This window comes from Vigna umbellata, chromosome 1 (assembly GCF_029865625.1).
Source record: "Vigna umbellata cultivar VRB3 chromosome 1, Vumbellata_1.0, whole genome shotgun sequence".
NCBI lineage: Eukaryota > Viridiplantae > Streptophyta > Magnoliopsida > Fabales > Fabaceae > Vigna > Vigna umbellata.
The window spans coordinates 70866741-70886314 of NC_142165.1; the positions used below are offsets into that span (position 1 = coordinate 70866741).

Below are 19574 nucleotides of genomic sequence, written 5' to 3' on the forward strand. Positions count from 1 at the left end.
GTATGATGTTATTAAACTGTGTGTTTAAAAGATGAATAAACGGTAGGATAACGTCTAATGTCTTCTAAGATATAAATGAAAAACGTTAAATGTTATTATTATCTTGGATTAGGAGCTTTGAACGTTCATTTTCTTCAAAAGTTTAATTTAACAATCCATCCAAAGTGTCGTTTTCCTTTAGAAGTACTTGGACGCGTTTAACATCCTCAACAGATGTTGAGATTTTGGTAAATATCACACTCTGGAATGAGGTTTTCGACTTGCCTCAACAAGCTTCTCGTTCATTTAGTTTTATAATTCTTTTTTTTTCTATACACATTTTATTCTGTTTTTTAATTGTTTAGATTGTTATGAAATTCATTCACATTTCTTAAATATTTTTCATTTTATTACATTGGGTAATTATGTTTGAATAGTGTATGTCAATTAAATATTTTTTATTTCCTACATTTAAATATTTGTACTTATCTTTAATATTTCTATTTATTTTTTGTTTATTTATGTTTAACTCCAATTTTAAGAGTTCAATAAAATAAAACCTTCGTTTAATAGGTAATATAGAAAATTTATTCTCTTATTCTTTATTTTTGTTTAATTTGAAGAACATTTTTTTATCTAAAATAATTTTTATTATCTTTCAATTGTTCACTAGTTTGATATTTGAATTTTATTTTTGAAATCTTTATGGTATTTTTCATCTTATAATACCTTTAATTATATATTTGTTTTCTTTTATATAATTTCATTGAGTGATATATGAAATTAACTTTAAGACGCACATTTGATCATTTTTACCTCTTTTTAATGTTTTTTGTTGTTGTTTATTTTATTGTGTAGTATACTCTTTTAATAATTTTTATATAATTTCTTTTATTATTTTCTAATTCATTCCTATAAGTGTAATTTTGTCACTCTAATTATATAAAGACATTTCATTTACTATAATATAATAATTTAATGTCATTGTCATAATCTTGTTTACCACTATCCAACCTATATTGAAGTTTAAAGGTTGAAATATATATACTAAATTTCAATTACTATTAGTTTAATCTTTGTTTTGTGTGATTTCATTTATGTATTATAAGTTTTATTAGTGTATAAAAAAATATTTCAATAGAATCTAAAGAAGGAAAGTAAAGAGACCTTTAAAATATTTTTAAATTTGAATATTTGTTTTATTTATATAACCTTTAAAAATATTTTTTAATTTTATCAACTTTGTTTCATCAAATTTAATAAATGCTTTGGTTTTTATGAAATTTTATTTCATGCATTAATTTGAAATTTATACAATTATAATAGTTTCTTTCTAAATATTTGGTATTGAAACAACAATTCATCTTTTACAGGTTGAATATTTGATAATATTATTTTTTATTATTGTAATTTTTAATGATTTTATAAAAATTAATTAATTGATATTTATATAGTAAGAAAAAAAGTATTAATATATACTAATATACCTGTTATTCAGTGAAAATGGAAGAGGGTAAAATTTTTATAATTATTAAGTTTGCCAATGAAATGAATTTTTTTTCTTAAAAAATTGATATGAAATAACAAGACTCGTCCGTTCTCATTGCTATTTAAGTCACTATTATAAAAGGGTTCGCAAAAATTATATATTTTCGTTGAGAATTTTGGTATTTCCTAAAGTAAAAAAAAATGTTGTAGTCCTAAAAGTTAAAACATTATATTTTTATATTTCTAATATGCATTGTCTAGTTCTTATAGATATTTTTAATTCGTAATGTGATCAGTTAAATAAAATTTTATACGACAAAAATTATAAAATGAAAACTCATTATAAAATGATTTTTTTTGTAAGAAATTGTTTAACAACGAGTGTTTCTGATTTTTTCCAGGCCAATTACCAATTCTTTTGATGTCATTATGCTTGTGAAAATTAGATAAAATTAGATAAGAAAAAAATTATAAAATGAAAACTCATTATATAATCATTTTTTGTAAGAAATTGTTTAACCGTGAGTATTTCTGATTTTTTCCAAGTCAATTACCAATTTCTTTATGATTGTGAAAATTGGATAAAATTAGATAAGACAAAAATTATAAAACGAAAACTCATTATAAAATTATTTTTTGTAAGATTGTTTAGTGTTTCTGATTTTTTTCAATTGGGACTAGAGAAAAAGTTGGAGTGAGAGGTGAATAATGGTTTGGGGGTTTCTTTTTAGTTTTGAGAATGAAAATTATTAAAATACCCTTAATCTTAAAAGTTAGAATCCATGATATATAAAGGGTAATTTTGTCTACTAAAACCCGGCTCATTTATTAGCCAGCCAGAAAAATTCGAAGCCCACCCGACCCACCACGAATTGGTAGGTAAACGGGTTGGCTCACTGACTCACTTAATTACAATTTTTTCTAAATAAAAAAATTTACAAACTTTCTATAATTCAAATTTAAACAAATTTCACTCCCAAATTGCACTCCCAACATGGGTGTTTAATTAATTTTGAAAATAAGAAATTTAAATAATTTTTTCAAGCAAAAAATAATAAATATCTTTTTATAAAATTAAAATTAAATTTTAATAAAATAAATTTATGTAGGTAGGTTGGTGGGTCAACCCGGCCCACCACGGATTCAACCCGCATGAGCCGAGTTGAAATCTGACCTGCATTAAAAAATACAATTTTTTAAAATCCAACCCGACTCGAATCCATGGTAAGCCAAATTGGCCCGCATGATTCTGACTCATTTGACAATTCTACTTAGGATAAATGGAACGAACTTATGTAAAAATCAAATGTATACTAAAATATCACATAATGTTCATAATTGTGATAAAGAGAAAAATGATTGCTAATTTACAATAAAATTAAAGAATCTAATTATTTCTTAACACCTACGTATTATAATTTCTAACTTTGAGTCCATTTTTTGTGGAATGGACAAAATCACATTAAAATATTTTCTTTGGAACAAATAAGTATTCATTGTCAATGAAACTTCAAATAAATATATATTAATTAGTGATAATATAGTAATTATATATACATTTATTATGTAATTCACGTAACAATTTTCCAACATCCATGAATGAATCGCGAAACGTATTCCACAAAAGCATCAAATATCAAAGAATAAACAAAGTTTTCTTATATCTATCAGATCAAATATTGTAACTTTTAAACATATATATCATAATTTAAAGGCTTCTAGATTTCTAAAATGAACTAAATAACTTAATTAAACTTATCACATATTATATTTCCAAATTTAATTAAGTTTGATCATACGTAATTAAATTATAAACTGGATTAATAAATATATTTTTGTACAAAAAAGTAATAAAGTTTTTATAAAGGAAACAATGAAAGAAATTAGAAAAGATATTTCGAAAAGCACTACAAAAATAATTAATTTTAGGAGGGGTTTGTTTCCGGCGGTTTGGAAAACCCCGAATAAGTTCCGCGGTTTATGCTTATAACCGCAGGTAGCTTTTTATTTTGAATAATTTTTCGGCCATCCTTATTGTTCACCTTCTTTTCCCGCACCTTCATTTCTAATTCCCTAAATCTAAACCCTAATTCCCTCCCTCCCTCTCCGCTACCTTCGTCAAAATCTTCCCCTGCTACGTGTTCGTGGAGCATCTCTCCCCGCCGTCTTCATCAAATTTTCTGCCAAACCCCTTCCCCACATCACAATCTTTCCCCTCTGCTTCGTGTTCGTTTCTGCTTTGTGCCTTCCCCTGCTTGGGCTGAGCGTCGAGGTCGATGCGGCGAGGTCGAGGCAGCGAGGACTCTGTTGAGGCGATTTTTATCACTCCCGTCTCCAACCCCTCAAACTCAAATCCTCTCTGCTATGTTCATCTTATCTCTTCAATCTTCATCTTATCTCTTCAATCAGATTATTCTTTGTGTTCTTTTCCTCTTGCTTGAGCCTCCGATTCCTAATACTTAGTTCCTCTCCTTCCTCTTTTACTTCCCATTTCAATTCACACTAGGTATGTATTCATCTGTCTCTCTATCTATATCTTCATTTTTCACTCTAACCTAATATTATTCATCGTTTCTAAAGATCATCTCCTTCAGGTTTGTGATTTCTATGTTTATGCTCTTTTATTTTTGCAATTCGTATTATATCAAAAGCAATTTCGCAAAGATATTAGTTCATGTGCAGCGTCAACTCACCATTTCGCAAAGATATTTTATGTACTTGATCTTTTTGGATAACAGTTATTTACTCCTTTGAACTTTACAGGTCTTGCACGCTGGTGGAAAATTTGGTGGTGCCAACAGTGGGTACTCTGTCTCAGGAGGTTTGCACGGTGTATATTATGTTTTTATATTTTGACAAGGTATGGTAAGAAAAAACATTAGTTTTAATTTATAAAATATGTAAGCAATGGTACAAATGAATGTCTGAAACTTTTTATATGGTTTTTCCAACCATCTAAATCATGCATAGCCTTAACTTTACGTAACACTCATTCATTAAGATTTTCAAACCTAGAATAGATAAACTGGATTTTTAAAATTCTTAAATTCAGCAAGGAATGGGAATTTGGCATTAAAATTAGTCCTCTTCATTCATTTTGATAGCTTTGTTTTGAGATTTTCCAGAATTCGAATCTTATTGCTGTAAATTTGAATTTTTTCTTTTACATCAGAGCACTTATATCATGTTTTTGTTTCTTTTCTTTTTTTCTTCAATTACATAGCTTCACCAATTTTAACTGTGTTCTTTTTATTCTTTTAAGAAAACTAAATTACCTCTAAATGATAACTTCATAGTGAGCACTGCATCAAAATAAGGCCATTTTTCCAGGTTATAAACTTCTCTGTTAAGTATAAGGCATTGATACTCGAGTATAAAACTGGTTGATGTCCTAACATGAATCCTTTGTGAAAACACATGTAAAGTATACATTATGAGATGTGTGAATAAAAAAGATGTGCCATTAACTGATAAACAAAAACAAACTGTGAAAACATATATCAGTTAAATGTCATTCTAACATAACATCTTAGTAGCTCTCTTTTAATATGCTTCAGCATGGAAGCTCTCTTTTAAGCTTTTTATTATTATTATTATTATTATTTCACTTAATTATATAATGTTTTTGCTGTAGGAAATGAAAGCTTAGAGAGAAAGGGTACTTGTTTTCTAGGGCACTTTTGTGGTCATCACATGCATGTCTGCTTTTCTTCTTCACTGTTCCTTTGAAGGTACCAAATTCCAGTAATCTTTTAATTCAATTTTGGTTGTTTTTTTACTCGAAAACTTTGATTCACACTTTGTACGCTACTTAAACACTCTTTGATTTTGGGGAATCGTAAATACATTATGCAAAGACATGCATTTTTAATATGCCTAATTGTGTGAATGTTGGATGGGATGATTCGTGCTATTTTTGGGTATCATATGACAGGAGATTGAATTATTATATGTTGAAAATAAATAGTCACATGTTTGAATTAAGATTGGTTGGCTGGAATGTTTTTGGTATGTGGATATTTGATGCAGAGAAATGACGTATGTTTGAGGTTGTGGGTGGTAGTTTATATTTGGATTGGAATAATAAAAGTAAAGATATGTTATTTTGAAAGTTATATATATTAAATTGGTGGAAATACATGATTTTTTTGTTAACGTAATAAAGTAATATGAACCTAAGAAACCAATTATTGAAATGTTAAATGTGCTTATGCCTTATATTGAATTAAAGGGGGCAATCATCTAAATTCCAGTTATGAATTATTTTATAAATAGTGGTATGGGTGTAGATTTTATATATACCTAAGTATGTTTCTAGGATGAAATAGTCTTTGTTTGCATGTCTCTGATAGCTTTTGATAAAGAAAGTAACAAAGAATGTATTGAAATATGTAACATTTCTCTTTTTTATTAGGAACCCTTAAGTGAATAATATTTTTATTGGTCATCTGGTTTCTTATGTAGTTAATGAGTTTATATCAACTTATCTTTTTCAAGTTTTAACAGAGATTATTGAGAATTGTTCTTTTTATTATAATGAACTCCAGTTGTACTTGCATGAAGGTTTTAAATTGAGATTGAAATTGCTAAAAACTGAAGGTAAATGATTAAATGTGGCCGGAATTGCGATTGGGGAGATTTTTGAAACCATGAATTTTGGTTAGGGGCTGTAATCTAAACCTCAGATTGTAACTTAGTATGACACTAGGGTGGTCTGTTCTAGTTGGTGTATGAGAGTAATAGGTGTATGTATATTATGTTATCTTTTTGAGGTTAAATACTAGATGTGCTGAAGTTGGTTTATGACAGTAGTAATAGATGTATGGAATTGTTACCTTTGTAGTTGTGCTAAACTTGCAATGTGGATAATAAGGTGATTACAGGTGTTTATACTGACAACTCGAACTAAATTTTTTGTTTACAACAGTTAAGTTGGATCTACTTATCCGTCAAGAAAAGGGGGGAAATGGTTATATATAGAATAAGAAACTTGTAAATTAGCCACTAACTTTAGGAATCTAAGAATTGATGGATTAATTATATTATGATAGCAATTGGTTTGTATCTGCAATATGCTTATAATTATCCTAGTGGTCTTTTTGTATCTGAGACTGCAATCTTTGTCCATTGATGTTGATTTTTGTATCTGAGACTGCAATGTTTCTTAGCGTTTACCTCAACAACAAGAACTTACCTCAATAATATCTATATAAATTCGCTTTTATCGTTGCTGCATTTCTTAACACCGCACTCGTTTTGACAAATTAAACGTGACAAACATACTGTATAATATTTGTTTATTTTGTCCCCCCCTCTCCTTGAAAATTAATCTATCTCCTGCTTTAAACCAATTATATTTTTACATACCCTATATCATTGTTGAAATCTCAATCTTTTGGACTATAACTTATTTCACAATAATTATCCTTGACCTTAGTGATGCTCTTCTGTTCTGATTAAGATCTATGCAGAATTTTGGAGTCAAAAAACTTTAATGACAGGTTCTCTTTATTGTCTCAGTTATCTGGGGTAGTCATTTTGTGCAAAATGATTACACGCATAACTAAATGCTAATTGTCATATCATAATACAGAAAACAATTATGTGTATCTTCTGCATATATCTATGCTATAATGGGTTCTGCTGCTGGAATTGCAGTATTCTAGTTGAGGATTTTCATTAAAGATATTATGTTTCTTATTCAGAAAAGTGGAACAAATAGCTGACGAGGCTGAATCACTAAGAGCAAGTTTGGATAAATATAACTTACGGCATCAGAAACGGATGAGAGAAGCTAATAAGAGAGCAGAACTGTTGGGACGAGCTGTATGTTGTTACCATCATGTTCTAGTTTAGTGGCTTATTTTTACTTCCTCATTTGTTGATAACTACTTCATTTGAAATTGCTAGAATGGGGATTCTCCTCATGTTCTAAGAATTTTTCATGAGGAGGCACAAGCATTACATTCAGTTCGCGCCTCTGCCCCGGAACTAGAAAATGCAAATGCAATTGGGGAAGCCATCCTTTCTTCAATACATGGTCAAAGAGAACGCTTGAAGGTAATTTCATTTCATTTCTGTTGTGAAAACATTTATATTCTACAGTTCACTTGTTTTTCATCAATAACTGAAATTGATTTGTAAATCTGAAGTTTTCATATGATTCCCCTAATGTTCTGCTAATTTTTCTGGCAATATGTACTAATTTTTGAAGTTTATTGATTTAAGGAGTGTAACTAGATTTAGTTTTTACAAACTATATTGATTTAGTAATGTATGTTATACTGGACTTACATTTGGCATAGGTAATCTGAGACGTGCTCTGTTAGGGGCTGGAAAGTGTATGAGAGAAGAAGGTATAGGAGGGAGAGAGAGGGGGACCGAACGGTAGAAGGTGGGGAGCTATTTGACCGAACGGTAGAGGAGGGAGGACGATCGGACCGAACGATCGGGAACGGGGAGCTAGTGGGACGATCGGTAGAGGAGGGAAGATGAACAGACCGAACGGTCGGGAATAGGGAGCTAGTTGGACGATCGGTAGAGGAGGGTGGACGACTAGACCGAGCGGTCGGGAACAGGGAGCTAGTTGGACGAGCGCGGTAGACGAGGGAGGACGACCAGACCAAAGGATATGTTTATTAAATATATTATCGACTAACTATTATGTTATATTGTAGGTATCTGATCAAGGGAGTGGGCCAAACAATGGATGTAATGAAGAAAAAAATTAGATATTGTTATTCAATACTTTTATGAGTCATACTTTTAGTATTGAACATTTATATTGAACATATGTAATGAACCTTTTTCTTTCTAATTTTTATGTATGAACAATTAGTTGTATGAATGATATTAGGTTGAACAATGTAGTTTATTTTATACAATATTATTAAATTTTAGTTCATATTAATTTATTGTTTGTTTTGTCAATAAAATCATTTTTATTATAATATAATTTTATTATAATTAAAAAAATGAACTATACAAATTCCCGGCGGTTTTAAAACCCCGGTAAACTAAACCATTAAAAATAGGGGCGGTTTTGAGATAACCTCAGCTAGTTCCGGAGGTTTTTGAGAAGCCTCGCTATTCCCGGCGGTTTTCATAAAGCCCCAACTAATTCCGGCGGTTTCTACAAAACCCCTGGAAATTCCGGCGGTTTCTGAAAACCCCCGCTAATACTGGCGGTTTTTTCCAGAACCGCCGGTACTTGCTTGGCGACGGACGTTTTCCCACCGGTTTTTCCAACCGCGGGAAATATGATTTGCGGGGGTTAAAACCGCCGGTAATATTTAAAAAAACCCCTGGTAAAAATACAGATTTTTGTAGTGAAGGACGTAGAGGAGACGGGGTTAAAGGGGGAAGGGGTGCTACCTCAAGGCGTTGGAATAAAAGTCAAATTTCTTAAATAAAACTTTAGATTTAAATGTTAAAGATGAAAAAACATTATTAAAATGAGAGATTTATTTAAAGTCTGTCCAATTATTCTGGTAATAAAATTAATAAATATATTTATACTATATAGTAAAAAGATAATACGACATGTTTCCGTAATAGCTTCTGTGACATGTGATTAAACCTGAGGAAGTGTAGCCATGCAAAGGAACAGGTGAATCCATAATGCCAGTGATGAACATTTTTGATTAGGCAAGTTGATGATAATAATTTGTGTGATGATAGCTAAAAGCTATTTAAGGCAGAGAGAAATGGTTTTAGAAACGAAAGCGACAAGAGAATCTATACATGATCCATGAGTAAACTTTCGTCTACAATTATGAGAAATTGACAACAAATATTAAAAGACCCATATGTCCCACTGTAGCACAATCAAACAAAACATAGCAGATTTTACGTATCATGATTTTGCCAACCATGACACACATAATTAAATTTAAACTTTGGACTGAGACAATTATTACGGGACCAACCTGCTGATACAACATTCATGTCCACCAGAAAGATTGTTATTTCTTCTATTATACCTGGCATTGTGGGTTTTATGGACCCCAATATCATATTGCATATCTTCACTCCTAATTACGCAGGCCCAACCCATCTACTCGTCTTTTCATTCTTTCATTTCCCTCTATACCAATTATCCCCTTACAATATCATTTAATTCATATATAAAGTTCCATAAAAAAAAATTATCTCTCAAACCATTTATTAAAAGACACAACTCATTACTACCTTGTTTTCAAACGTCATATCAACTAAAAATAAAATAAATATATTATATATAAATAATACAAAACTTATTCATCAATTAGTCTCGTACTATTATTTAGATTTAAAGTTTATTTATTAGTATAACATTAATGTGATTCAAAACCTATCATAATGATATTTATTATTTATTATACTATCTATTATTGAATTATTATTTATATCTAATTTCACACTCCATAAATATATATATATATATCAGTTTTATAAAATAGAATCAGACTTAAAGTTTATTATTAAGTAATATATCAGTTTTATCTGTTAAAGTTTTGGAAGTCGGATTGAAGAATTAGGGGGAGCTGGAAAGAGATGAAGAGAGAAAAGCATTAATTATAAGATTGAAGGGGTGTGATAATTAAGAATAATAGATATGATGAGTGTTGAATCGGGTGACGTGAGAAGCTGGTAATTATAGGAATCTTGACTATCTTTAACAAGAGTTATTAGCTTGGTGAGAATGGATAGAGAGAAAAAGACAGAATCTAATGTAGAAACACGGTTGAGTGTTGAATGTTGAAGTGGGAATGGTTTTGTGGTTTTAACAGTGTGTGAGTTGAAACATGATATGGTAAAAGAGAGAAGTAAATATCGCATGTGATGATGCCAAAAAGAGAGTTAAAATTAAAGAAGGAAAGGTACAAGATGGTGTGTGTCCCCTAGTCTCTTTAGACGAGACTGGTCCAGCACCAATGACCAAATATTCCAATTCCACATGGGCAAGGTTTGGTAATATAGCATAGTAAACGGTTTATGGCAGAAAAGCCTTTCCATTGGAGACAACTAGACAAATACAGAAACCCCCTCTGACCCCACTACACTTTCCTATCTTCTTTCTCGCACAACAACACTTCAAACACATATCCAATTCACACCCCATTTTTTCCTTATTCTTCGTATACCTACACTTATATTCCATCCCATTCACGTTATCTCATCATCAAATAATTCCATCTCTTTCACATCATTTCCACACCTACATTCATTACTCTCATCCAACCAACACACACTAAAACCTTGCTGCTCTTCTTCTTTTCAATTTCATTCCACTCACCCTTAATCTTCATCACTAAAGCGCTTAATCTTTTTCTTCGGTTTTGCTTTTACCCTTTTCGAAAATCAAACAAACCTAATGACTCGATCATTTACACTAATAAGTCAATAACTTTATTAACCGACCTTCGTGTAAACAATTAAAATAACTTAGTGAGAGATAACAAAAAGGGCAGCGCAACAAAAACCGTTACATTTAACGGGAAGGTAATTGCAGATTAAACCCTAAAAGAGGAAATCAAACAACAACAAAACACTCTAATATAGAAATACACATAGTAGTGTTTAGAGGAATGAGAGAAGTAAAACGGAAATTGCTGAGTGTATATAGTGTATATATATATATATATACACATCAATCAGTGCTGGTCATTTTAAGCCGTCTGATGGGAGAGTGAATCACTGAGGGTGAAGATGATGAGGAAATAGACGGTGGTGATGATGATGACATTTCAGAAGTGTCTGAGAGCTTCCTTTTGAGGATCCCTTCCCTGTCTTGGCCTTCAACCTTAGCCTCCTTTGTTGTCATGTAATCCTTCAAACGCTTAACGTCAGATAACTTCACTGGCTTAACTATGAAATCCTCTGCACCCTCTTCCAAACATCTGCATAATTTCCCAAAATTCAAAATCTTTTTCACCACTTTTTCTTTACCCAATTCAACTCCCAGAAAAACTAAACTCTCCACACAATGGTACCTGTCTATGCGTGGCAAAACGTTTTCAGAGGACATAATCACCACTGGAGTTTCCTTGAAAGTGGACGATTCCTGTTCCATGTTAAACCTTTAGAAAACCCATTATTGTGCTTTATTATTATTATAATGTGGAAAATTGAAGGAACATTGTTTGAATTGTCTAACCTTGATTTTCTTCAGTAACTCATAACCTGTCATTCCAGGCATGCAGTAGTCTGTGATAATTAGATCCACCTTTAAACCCTGCTAAGGAAAATGGCACAACCCAGATTAGAACATTATGGTTTCATTTTTCTGTCAGTTTTTCTTCTTACGGAAAATGGAACTGAATTAAATGATCCCATGATACATACAGCAAAACCATTAGTTTCGGAGGGAATTTTCTGCTCGTCCAATAGTCCAAGCAATTGCAGTGCTCTCAGCCCACTATCCACAGCAGTAACTGTAATTCAACAAAGAAAATTTTCAGTTCACAAGGAACACTGATAAAGCGAAGATTTTTATCAAGCAAATCAACAAAAACTTCTCTTTTTGACTTAATTATCTGAGAGAATTAACCTTTGCAAGCTAAGACTTTGAGCAAGCGTTCGATGACTTTGCGATCAACGAGGCTGTCATCAACTGCTAAAACATGAACCTCTTCGGATTTGTTGGGTGAGAGAGCAAAACCCTCAATGTTTTCTGACATCCTGGGCCATGAAACGATAGTGTTGGAGTCCATCTCTTGCTTCGACCGGAGGAAAAGCAAAGAGTGAGAGAAAGAGACAAAGACAGAGACGAAGGAATCCTCAACGTGACGCGGGTGCTTGCTTAGATCTTAAATACAGCTTAGTGTAATATAATAATGTAACATGAGATGTTCTTCTGTCAATCTATCCATTATCATATCATGTCACGTCACCATTTTCTTTTTCTTTTTCTGTAACCCATTTGTGGAAATCTTCATAAGGGAAATAAAAAAATTTCATACTTGTTAAAGAATAATAAAAAGCTCTAGATCAACAGTTGAAAAAGCAAAAAGGTAATTTTTTTTACCAAAAAGGTTTAATGCTTAGTTATAAATCATACGTATAAGCTATATGTTTATTGATATTTAAAAAAATAATAATTTATTGGTTTTTATGGTTACTTTTAAAATTACACATTCCAAAGCTCAAAATACTTTCTGATGAAAGATATATTACATCATATTAATTTGCGCAGTTGAAAATATTAAAATTTGATTGGAAAGTATGACATATCTTTACACTAGTATAATTTATTATTAAGTATAATTACGCGTATTACAATTGTTGAATTTTGTATTACGTCATTAATAGTTGTTTACAGAAGTTTATTCCAATTAGACAATGTTGTTTAATAAAAATTATAATTGGGGTATATAATTTGAAGTTACTATACGACTAACATTGTTTTGTACATTAGTCATACACAACTCAAATTTATATTACACGTTGTTTAATAATAGGAAGAATATTCATTAAAAAATATTTATTGATGTCTTTTGAAAGTTCTATATTAAATATATCATATCAGATATGTACACATGACCTACAACACATATCTATAACCTTAATCTTTATCTTGATCAGTTAGAATAAGTTTAAATTATACTTGTACTCAAACATCAACATGTGTTCTGATTATATTATAAAATTTTATTCACTTTTCATCATTATTCACTTCTCATCACTTAATATATTAATCTACATAACTTATATCATTACAAAGTAAAAGATCTTCCTAACATAACTGGATATGCTTAATACCTCACATTACAACAGATATTCATATACCATCTCGACCTTAACTCTTATTATCTCAAAAATATACTTTAATCATATATAATCCAACATGAAACTAAATATGGATAAATTTTAATTGATTATTTATCATGCTATAATAATATTCAAATAAAAAAAGATAATGAAATATACAATTTAGTGATATAAATACATATATAAACAATTTTAATATTTAGAGAATATTAGTTAAAATTTAGAAAATATTGTACTCGTTCAGTTATTATTATTTTGTTGGTTTGGCAACTTAAACACATTTATAAATTCGTGTAGTCATTATTCTTAGTCACTAAGCCTAAGATATGCTCGTCCAATAATCTTAGTCAATCCAATGAACAAAACTCTTGAATTTTCATCTAAATGAATTTCACCTAAAAAATAAATAATCAATCAATGATTAAACCTAAACAAGATCTTGATTTTCAAATAAATTATTTTCGCTTAACAAGCCAAATAGTTACCAACAATTATATTATTTCTATAAACATTCTTATTTATTTATATAAATAACTTATTCAAAACATTATGCTTTAAATGAGAAAAAAATATTAAACATATTTTGAAGCATTAATATTGAGTTTGATTAGAATTTGTAAAACTTAAGTTAAACACCTGCTTTAATCATTTTAGCTTTAGAATAAGTTTTGTAATATTTATTAACACGTGTAGCTGTAGCAAAACTCATAAAATTAAGATTAACCACTCATTCAAGTTATCATGCATTGTGAATACTCTTAAACAATGTTACTTGATATAAGCAACTACGCATATGTGGAATATCAAGTCATTTCCTCAAATGGTAAATTTTGTCAAACAATCCTCTTAACAATTAATGTTTTTAAGCAAGTACATTGAATATGATTTAAGACAAACATTATATATATATATATATATATATATATATAATATATATATAATTAATCAATTGACTGGTCGAAAATAATTAACTGCATACATTATTTTTTAAAATATAATTAGCTTAAAAATTTATCTATTGAAAATTCATTTTTAAAAGTAATGTAATTATGAATGAAAGATTTTGTATTCCATGTATCAACTAATATCTGTGTATAATATAAAGTCCCTTTGGCAAAAGCAAATCTATCAGGAAATCACAAAATCTTTAGTGTCCCTTTTTCTTGTTCTTATTTTTATAATGTTAGGAGAAGGAGCTCAGATTCTGAAATCCACTTCCAAGTAAGATCTCTCTGTATCACAAAACCTTTCTTTTAATACTAATAAATATATAATTAATTATCTTTGTGATTGTTATTGGGAATGCCATACATAGCGTGTTAAAGAGGAGATTTTGGTCAATCCTCTGGGTGTGAAAAGATATGACGTGTCACACAGTGATTGCCTGGATTGGTTGACCCGAAGTCAATGCTTTTCAAAACTGCGCCGTCAAATCCCAAGCTCCCTCAACTGGAACCAACGTAACAACCGCTTTTACCGGCGATACTTTCGCTTCTTTTCATTTTCTTCTTTTTCTTTTTTTTTTCTTCCTTTTGAAGACCATTGTGTGTATCTGATAATTCGTGAAAAACCTACGAGATTTTTTTTTATATATATAATAGCCTGCAAAATTATTTATTTACATTGCCTGACTATTACGAAAAAAAAAAAATCATGTTAGTCAAATAACTTACTAGTTGAAAATATTTTAAATAGCTTTTTTCCTGAAAATATAAAACTTTTTCCAATGTAAAAGTTCTCAAAAGTAATTTTACTTTTGTATCTAAACAAATTTCTATGTGTAATTTATTCTTATAAATAATAAACATAACTGATAATTTTTAGGTGATTAAAGTATGTAATTCAAATTAATTACTTAAATTTTTTTCTTAAAATTAATTTAATTTTATATTTATTTAAGGTTTAATTAAGTTTTAAATTTTTTATAAATATAAAAACATTTAATTGAATTTTTATGATCTATTAAATATTTAATAAAATCATACTTTTTTAATTAAATTTTTGCCAGTTAATTTTTTTATCTAACTACGATTTTATTTCGATATCTTATTTAGTTACCATAGATTCATATAAATTTTACTCATTCTTTTATTTTTAAAAGAAATAATGAAAACATAATAATGGGTAAACGATTTGTGATGAGAACTCCGAGCAGAGTGGAGCGTGGAGAGTATCTATGTCTTGAAGTGATAGCATGCACGTTTTGCCACGTGTACTGTCCTTTTTCTTTATCTATGTCTTGAATTAAAGGTTTATTTTGAAACAGTTATAAATATAATTTATTAAAAGTTAAAAAAACAAATTTGCTATTATCAAAATTAAAACATTAATATTTTCTTTTGTCTGAGACGCTCTAATTATTGTCCTATTTATTTGTTTTAAGATTATTAAGATTATTTTGATATTAGTTTTTTCGTAGTTACATTGTCCTTATTCTTTTATTTTTGTAACAAATCAAACAGTAAGAAAATACTATTTAAATTTTTTCATGTGCCAGTCTACCCTAATATCTTATATATCAAACTTTTAATTTAGACTATTTCAGAGCAAAGTTCCTGGTTTTATAAAACAGAAAAATTAGATGTCAACATTTGAAATTAAGAAAATAAAATTTTCTGATTATAAAATTACGAGGAGACTAAAATTTTATTTTATCCTGAATGAAAAAATTATTTCCAAATTTATATATATTAAAAAAAGAAGTTTCTAGGAGTTTTAGAGATGTGATTGCTAGCATCTTTTGTAAACAAATGTAAAAAAATTTATGTTTTTTTAAGGGAAAGTTAATTTGTTTTTTTATAAATATTATAAGTTGTTTAATGTTTTATTAGTTTGAATTCTTTTCATAATAGGTATAAATTACTTATATATTCATGAGGTGAATTTTTATAAGGATTTGATGTTACCCCTATGCATTATATGCTTTTATTATTTATTTTTTTTCTATAATTTTTCATGTTATGATAAATGATTGATTACAAGTTTTGGGTGTTAGCATAACTAAGATATCAAAATTAATGTTTAACATGAATTTATTTGAAACATAATTTGATTTTTATGTTAAAAATTGACAGGAGAGTTACAACTTATAGTTTTAGGTTTATTGATTTGAGTGAATTTTGTAGAATTTTTGTTCTAAGTAATTCACTCATCAAATATTAAGAAGAACCACAATTATGTTGGAAGTCCCATATGAATTAGAGATAAGGTCAATTCTTAGTTTATAAGTTGGTGCAAATCTCATTCTACAAACCGGTTTTGTGGGGTTGAATTAGCCTTAAAGTTCACCTCTAACCAATAAGGTTTTGTTTCAATTAAGAGTACAAAACTCTAAACCAAAGAAAATAAAAGATAAAAAATTTGACTTAAAGTTAAAAGTTCTTTTAAGCAAGAAAAAAAATCCTCCTTAAGCTTTGATTTTGCTTTTCTATTTATAACTATTTCAGTTACAAAAACCATGTACTCTTTAAGATACAAATATAATAAAATATAAACATAAGTTATCTTTTACTAAAATGTTCCTCCTAAATTATAGAATATGTTAATTAAATTAAAACATCTAAATTTTGAGTTCATCTTCTATATTAGGTTAAATTTTAGACACACTACTTTCTTATAATTATTGTTTATTGATATTTTCCTTTATCTTAATCTCGAGATTTTAATACTTTGGTTGACCTATGTTGATTTTAATTATTATTTTAGCCAGTTTTGACATTTGTTTTATGGTCAAACCAAACTCTTCTTAAACACCCTTTAAACTAGGGGTGTTACTCCCTCTACCACCCCCTCTTGCTCCCTCCACCACCTCATTCCTGTTTTACCCATTTCTTTCCATTCCTATTTTACCCTTAGTAAAATTTTAGGGTTAATATTTTTTAACCTCTACCCACTCCAATCTTCTACATGTATGCAGCGACAACTCTTCTTCCTCTTTATCGTTCGTCCCCTCATTGTTTCATTGTGTTCTTCTTCCTCTTTTTCATGTTCCACTTCTTTCTCTCATTCTTTAATTATGATAGAATTGTGGTCTCAGAGTGTGGTGGACTTTCATTAGCTGGTCTGCTTAGTGAGAGATTGCAAGTGGTGGTGGAAGCAATTGATTAGTCGTGCCAAGATTGATGTGTGGTGGTGCTTGAAGGATTCATCGTGAAGGTGCGTAATAAACCCTAAAAAAATAAACGTATAATCTTTAAACGGATGTAAGCATCCCTCAGCAGATGTCAAACATCCGTTTAAGGGAAAATGGATGTCGATATCCATTTTGCCTTAAATGGATGTTGACATCCGTTGACGAATGCTCACATCCGTTTAAAGTTACATGTCTAATTTCCAGTTTATTTTTATTACTTTATTTTTTTATATTAATTTTGGAGATATTTTAATAATGTAATTTATATGTTTTGATGTATTATTTTTAATATATTTTTTATGTATTTTAATAATGTATTTTTGAAGATCTTTATTGTTATTAGTTTATATTTATATTTTTTTGTATTTTGCAGTTATACATAATTAGTTTTTTGTTTTAATGTTTTTGTATAATATATATTTTTGATATATGCTTTTTGTATTCTTTAACAATTTTATAATTATATAAAAAATTATTTATTACTTTAATTATATGAAATATATAATTTTATTATATTAATATTTTTGTAATTAAAACAAACGGATGTGGTGGAGTTGGGGGATCTTAAAAGAGAGAGAAGGAGAGTTGAGAGGTGGGACTGAGTGAAAAGTAAAAATGGGTAGAAAGATAGAATTTGAGTTTAAAGTAAATAAATAGGGTTAAAAGTAAAAAAGATTATTTTTGTAGTTAAAATTTTTTTGTAGAAGGTTGGAGAGGTGGAGGGAAAAGTGGTGGTGGTGAAGGGAGCAACACCCTTAAACTAGACCTCATCATACCATACCAAAGCCCCAATCTTGAGCCTCATTCATATGATCAAGGGGCTAAGGCTTTAAGCTTTTCCATTCAAACATTTCAACTTTTCAAACCTCCCTTAAGACTCCTCAGAGCATAATCATTTCAAGGAATTTCAATATGAGAGGAATAAGATAATTTCCTATTTAATTTCAATTAGCTCATCGAATTTGCTTTGTTTTAAAGGGTATGTTTGATTATTTTGTATGATTTGAAATTATTAGAAATGTTTACATTGATGAATTCAACAAATTATTGATATGAAATATGATCGTTCCATTTATTTGATATATGAATTACTCACGTATAATGAATAAATTTATGATTTGTAATTATACCTACCTAATCCAACAAATATGCTAAGTAACGTGGTCCAACAAGATTCATTAAACATTATTAACCTAAATCAAGTAAATAATATTTTATAATATATTTGTTGGTGTAATAATATATATTAACAAAATATATGAATGAGTCTTGATAGTTTGACTGTGTTAAGATATTTTTTAATATCATATATAATAGAATATATAATTAATCAGGTAAGGTAATATATTTTTATTATATTTCTTATTTGTAAATAATAAGTTGTTAATATTAATTAATATTATCTTGATATGGTTTTCTTTATCACAAAAATCATAGGATCCAAAACTCTTATAAATATACATATTATTTCACTAAAAAATACAGACAGTTTTCTTATATTCATAACTTTACTCATAAAGATTCATAACTCTCTTCAGTCTAGTTTCAAGAAACTATCAAAGTTATAAATATCATACCACTGTTAAAAGACTCACCTCGAGTCTTAAATACGAATAATAATATTAAGCACATCAACTCAATATTAAAAAAATACCTTATTTTTTATTACTGATTTAAATTACACATATTGAAAAATAAAATAAAAAGAAGTTAAGGGATAATTATTGTATTTTTGCTATTTATACTCAATTATACAATTATTTGTGCAATAAACTAAGTGTGAGTTTAGACCTAAGATCACTTGTAGAAAAAAAGAAGTTAAAAAAGACTCAAGTATTATTATTTAAGGGAGACATATTTAATATAATTTTTCTTAAATATATTTATATATTATGTTGTGTATTTATTAAAGTTGAAGTTTTCTATAAACTAGTAATATTTTACAACAGAGAATATAGGTAATACTATGAAATAGACAATACAGAGTTGATTTAATTCATTTAAATTATGAGTAACTCGTGTATATATGTTTATATACTGATCATGATTTCTTAATAGCTTACTCTTTCTTTTTTTTTTTATGTTTTCTATATATTTTCTAGTGCAACTTTTCCTTATATGATAATATAGTTTTCTTATGAGACGTTTTGAGATTAATTTTTTTTTTGGAAGTATTAGAGTTGGTGAAATATCTCACAATCTGATGTTATCCACTTGATTTATT

At 28.8% G+C, this 19574-nt stretch overlaps 2 protein-coding genes across 5 annotated transcripts; one reads left to right on the forward strand and one right to left on the reverse strand.

The window, feature by feature from the left end:
- Positions 1-3512: 3512 nt before the first annotated feature.
- On the forward strand, positions 3513-8332 carry LOC148206195 (membrin-11-like). 3 transcript variants are annotated; one of them, XM_088104136.1, is made up of 7 exons: positions 3513-3973; positions 4048-4061; positions 4231-4327; positions 5102-5198; positions 7173-7293; positions 7378-7527; positions 8145-8332. In XM_088104136.1, the coding sequence occupies exons 5-7, from the start codon at positions 7252-7254 to the stop codon at positions 8196-8198; spliced, it is 246 nt and encodes an 81-aa protein (XP_087960262.1). In that variant the 5' UTR covers positions 3513-3973; positions 4048-4061; positions 4231-4327; positions 5102-5198; positions 7173-7251; the 3' UTR covers positions 8199-8332. The 3 variants fall into 3 exon arrangements, 2 of the variants coding, with proteins under 2 accessions (XP_087960262.1, XP_087960261.1); XM_088104135.1 differs by lacking the exon at positions 4048-4061; XR_015783517.1 differs by lacking the exon at positions 4048-4061 and having other exon boundaries at positions 3519-3973; positions 7773-8332.
- A 2582-nt stretch (positions 8333-10914) lies between these two features.
- Positions 10915-12265, reverse strand: LOC124844853 (two-component response regulator ARR17-like). Of its 2 annotated transcripts, none has more exons than XM_047321868.2 (5): positions 11999-12265; positions 11794-11882; positions 11606-11686; positions 11442-11512; positions 10915-11348 (listed from the first exon to the last, which is right to left on the reverse strand). In XM_047321868.2, exons 1-5 carry the CDS (start codon positions 12159-12161, stop codon positions 11099-11101), a joined length of 654 nt encoding a protein of 217 aa, XP_047177824.1. In that variant the 5' UTR covers positions 12162-12265; the 3' UTR covers positions 10915-11098. The 2 variants fall into 2 exon arrangements, with proteins under 2 accessions (XP_047177824.1, XP_047177830.1); XM_047321874.2 differs by having other exon boundaries at positions 11606-11683; positions 11999-12263.
- Positions 12266-19574: the final 7309 nt, after the last annotated feature.

Bases quoted from the DNA above. Each gene is read 5' to 3' on its own strand.
- LOC148206195 (XM_088104136.1), top strand. From the start codon at position 7,252: ATGAGAGAAGCTAATAAGAGAGCAGAACTGTTGGGACGAGCT. The intron at 7,294-7,377 runs GTATGTTGTTAC...TGAAATTGCTAG, and splicing joins CAGAACTGTTGGGACGAGCT to AATGGGGATTCTCCTCATGT. The intron at 7,528-8,144 runs GTAATTTCATTT...GTTATATTGTAG, and splicing joins GTCAAAGAGAACGCTTGAAG to GTATCTGATCAAGGGAGTGG.
- LOC124844853 (XM_047321868.2), bottom strand. From the start codon at position 12,161: ATGGACTCCAACACTATCGTTTCATGGCCCAGGATGTCAGAAAACATT. The intron at 11,883-11,998 runs GTTAATTCTCTC...GTTGAATTACAG, and splicing joins CAAAGTCTTAGCTTGCAAAG to TTACTGCTGTGGATAGTGGG. The intron at 11,687-11,793 runs GTATGTATCATG...CATTTTCCTTAG, and splicing joins CCGAAACTAATGGTTTTGCT to CAGGGTTTAAAGGTGGATCT.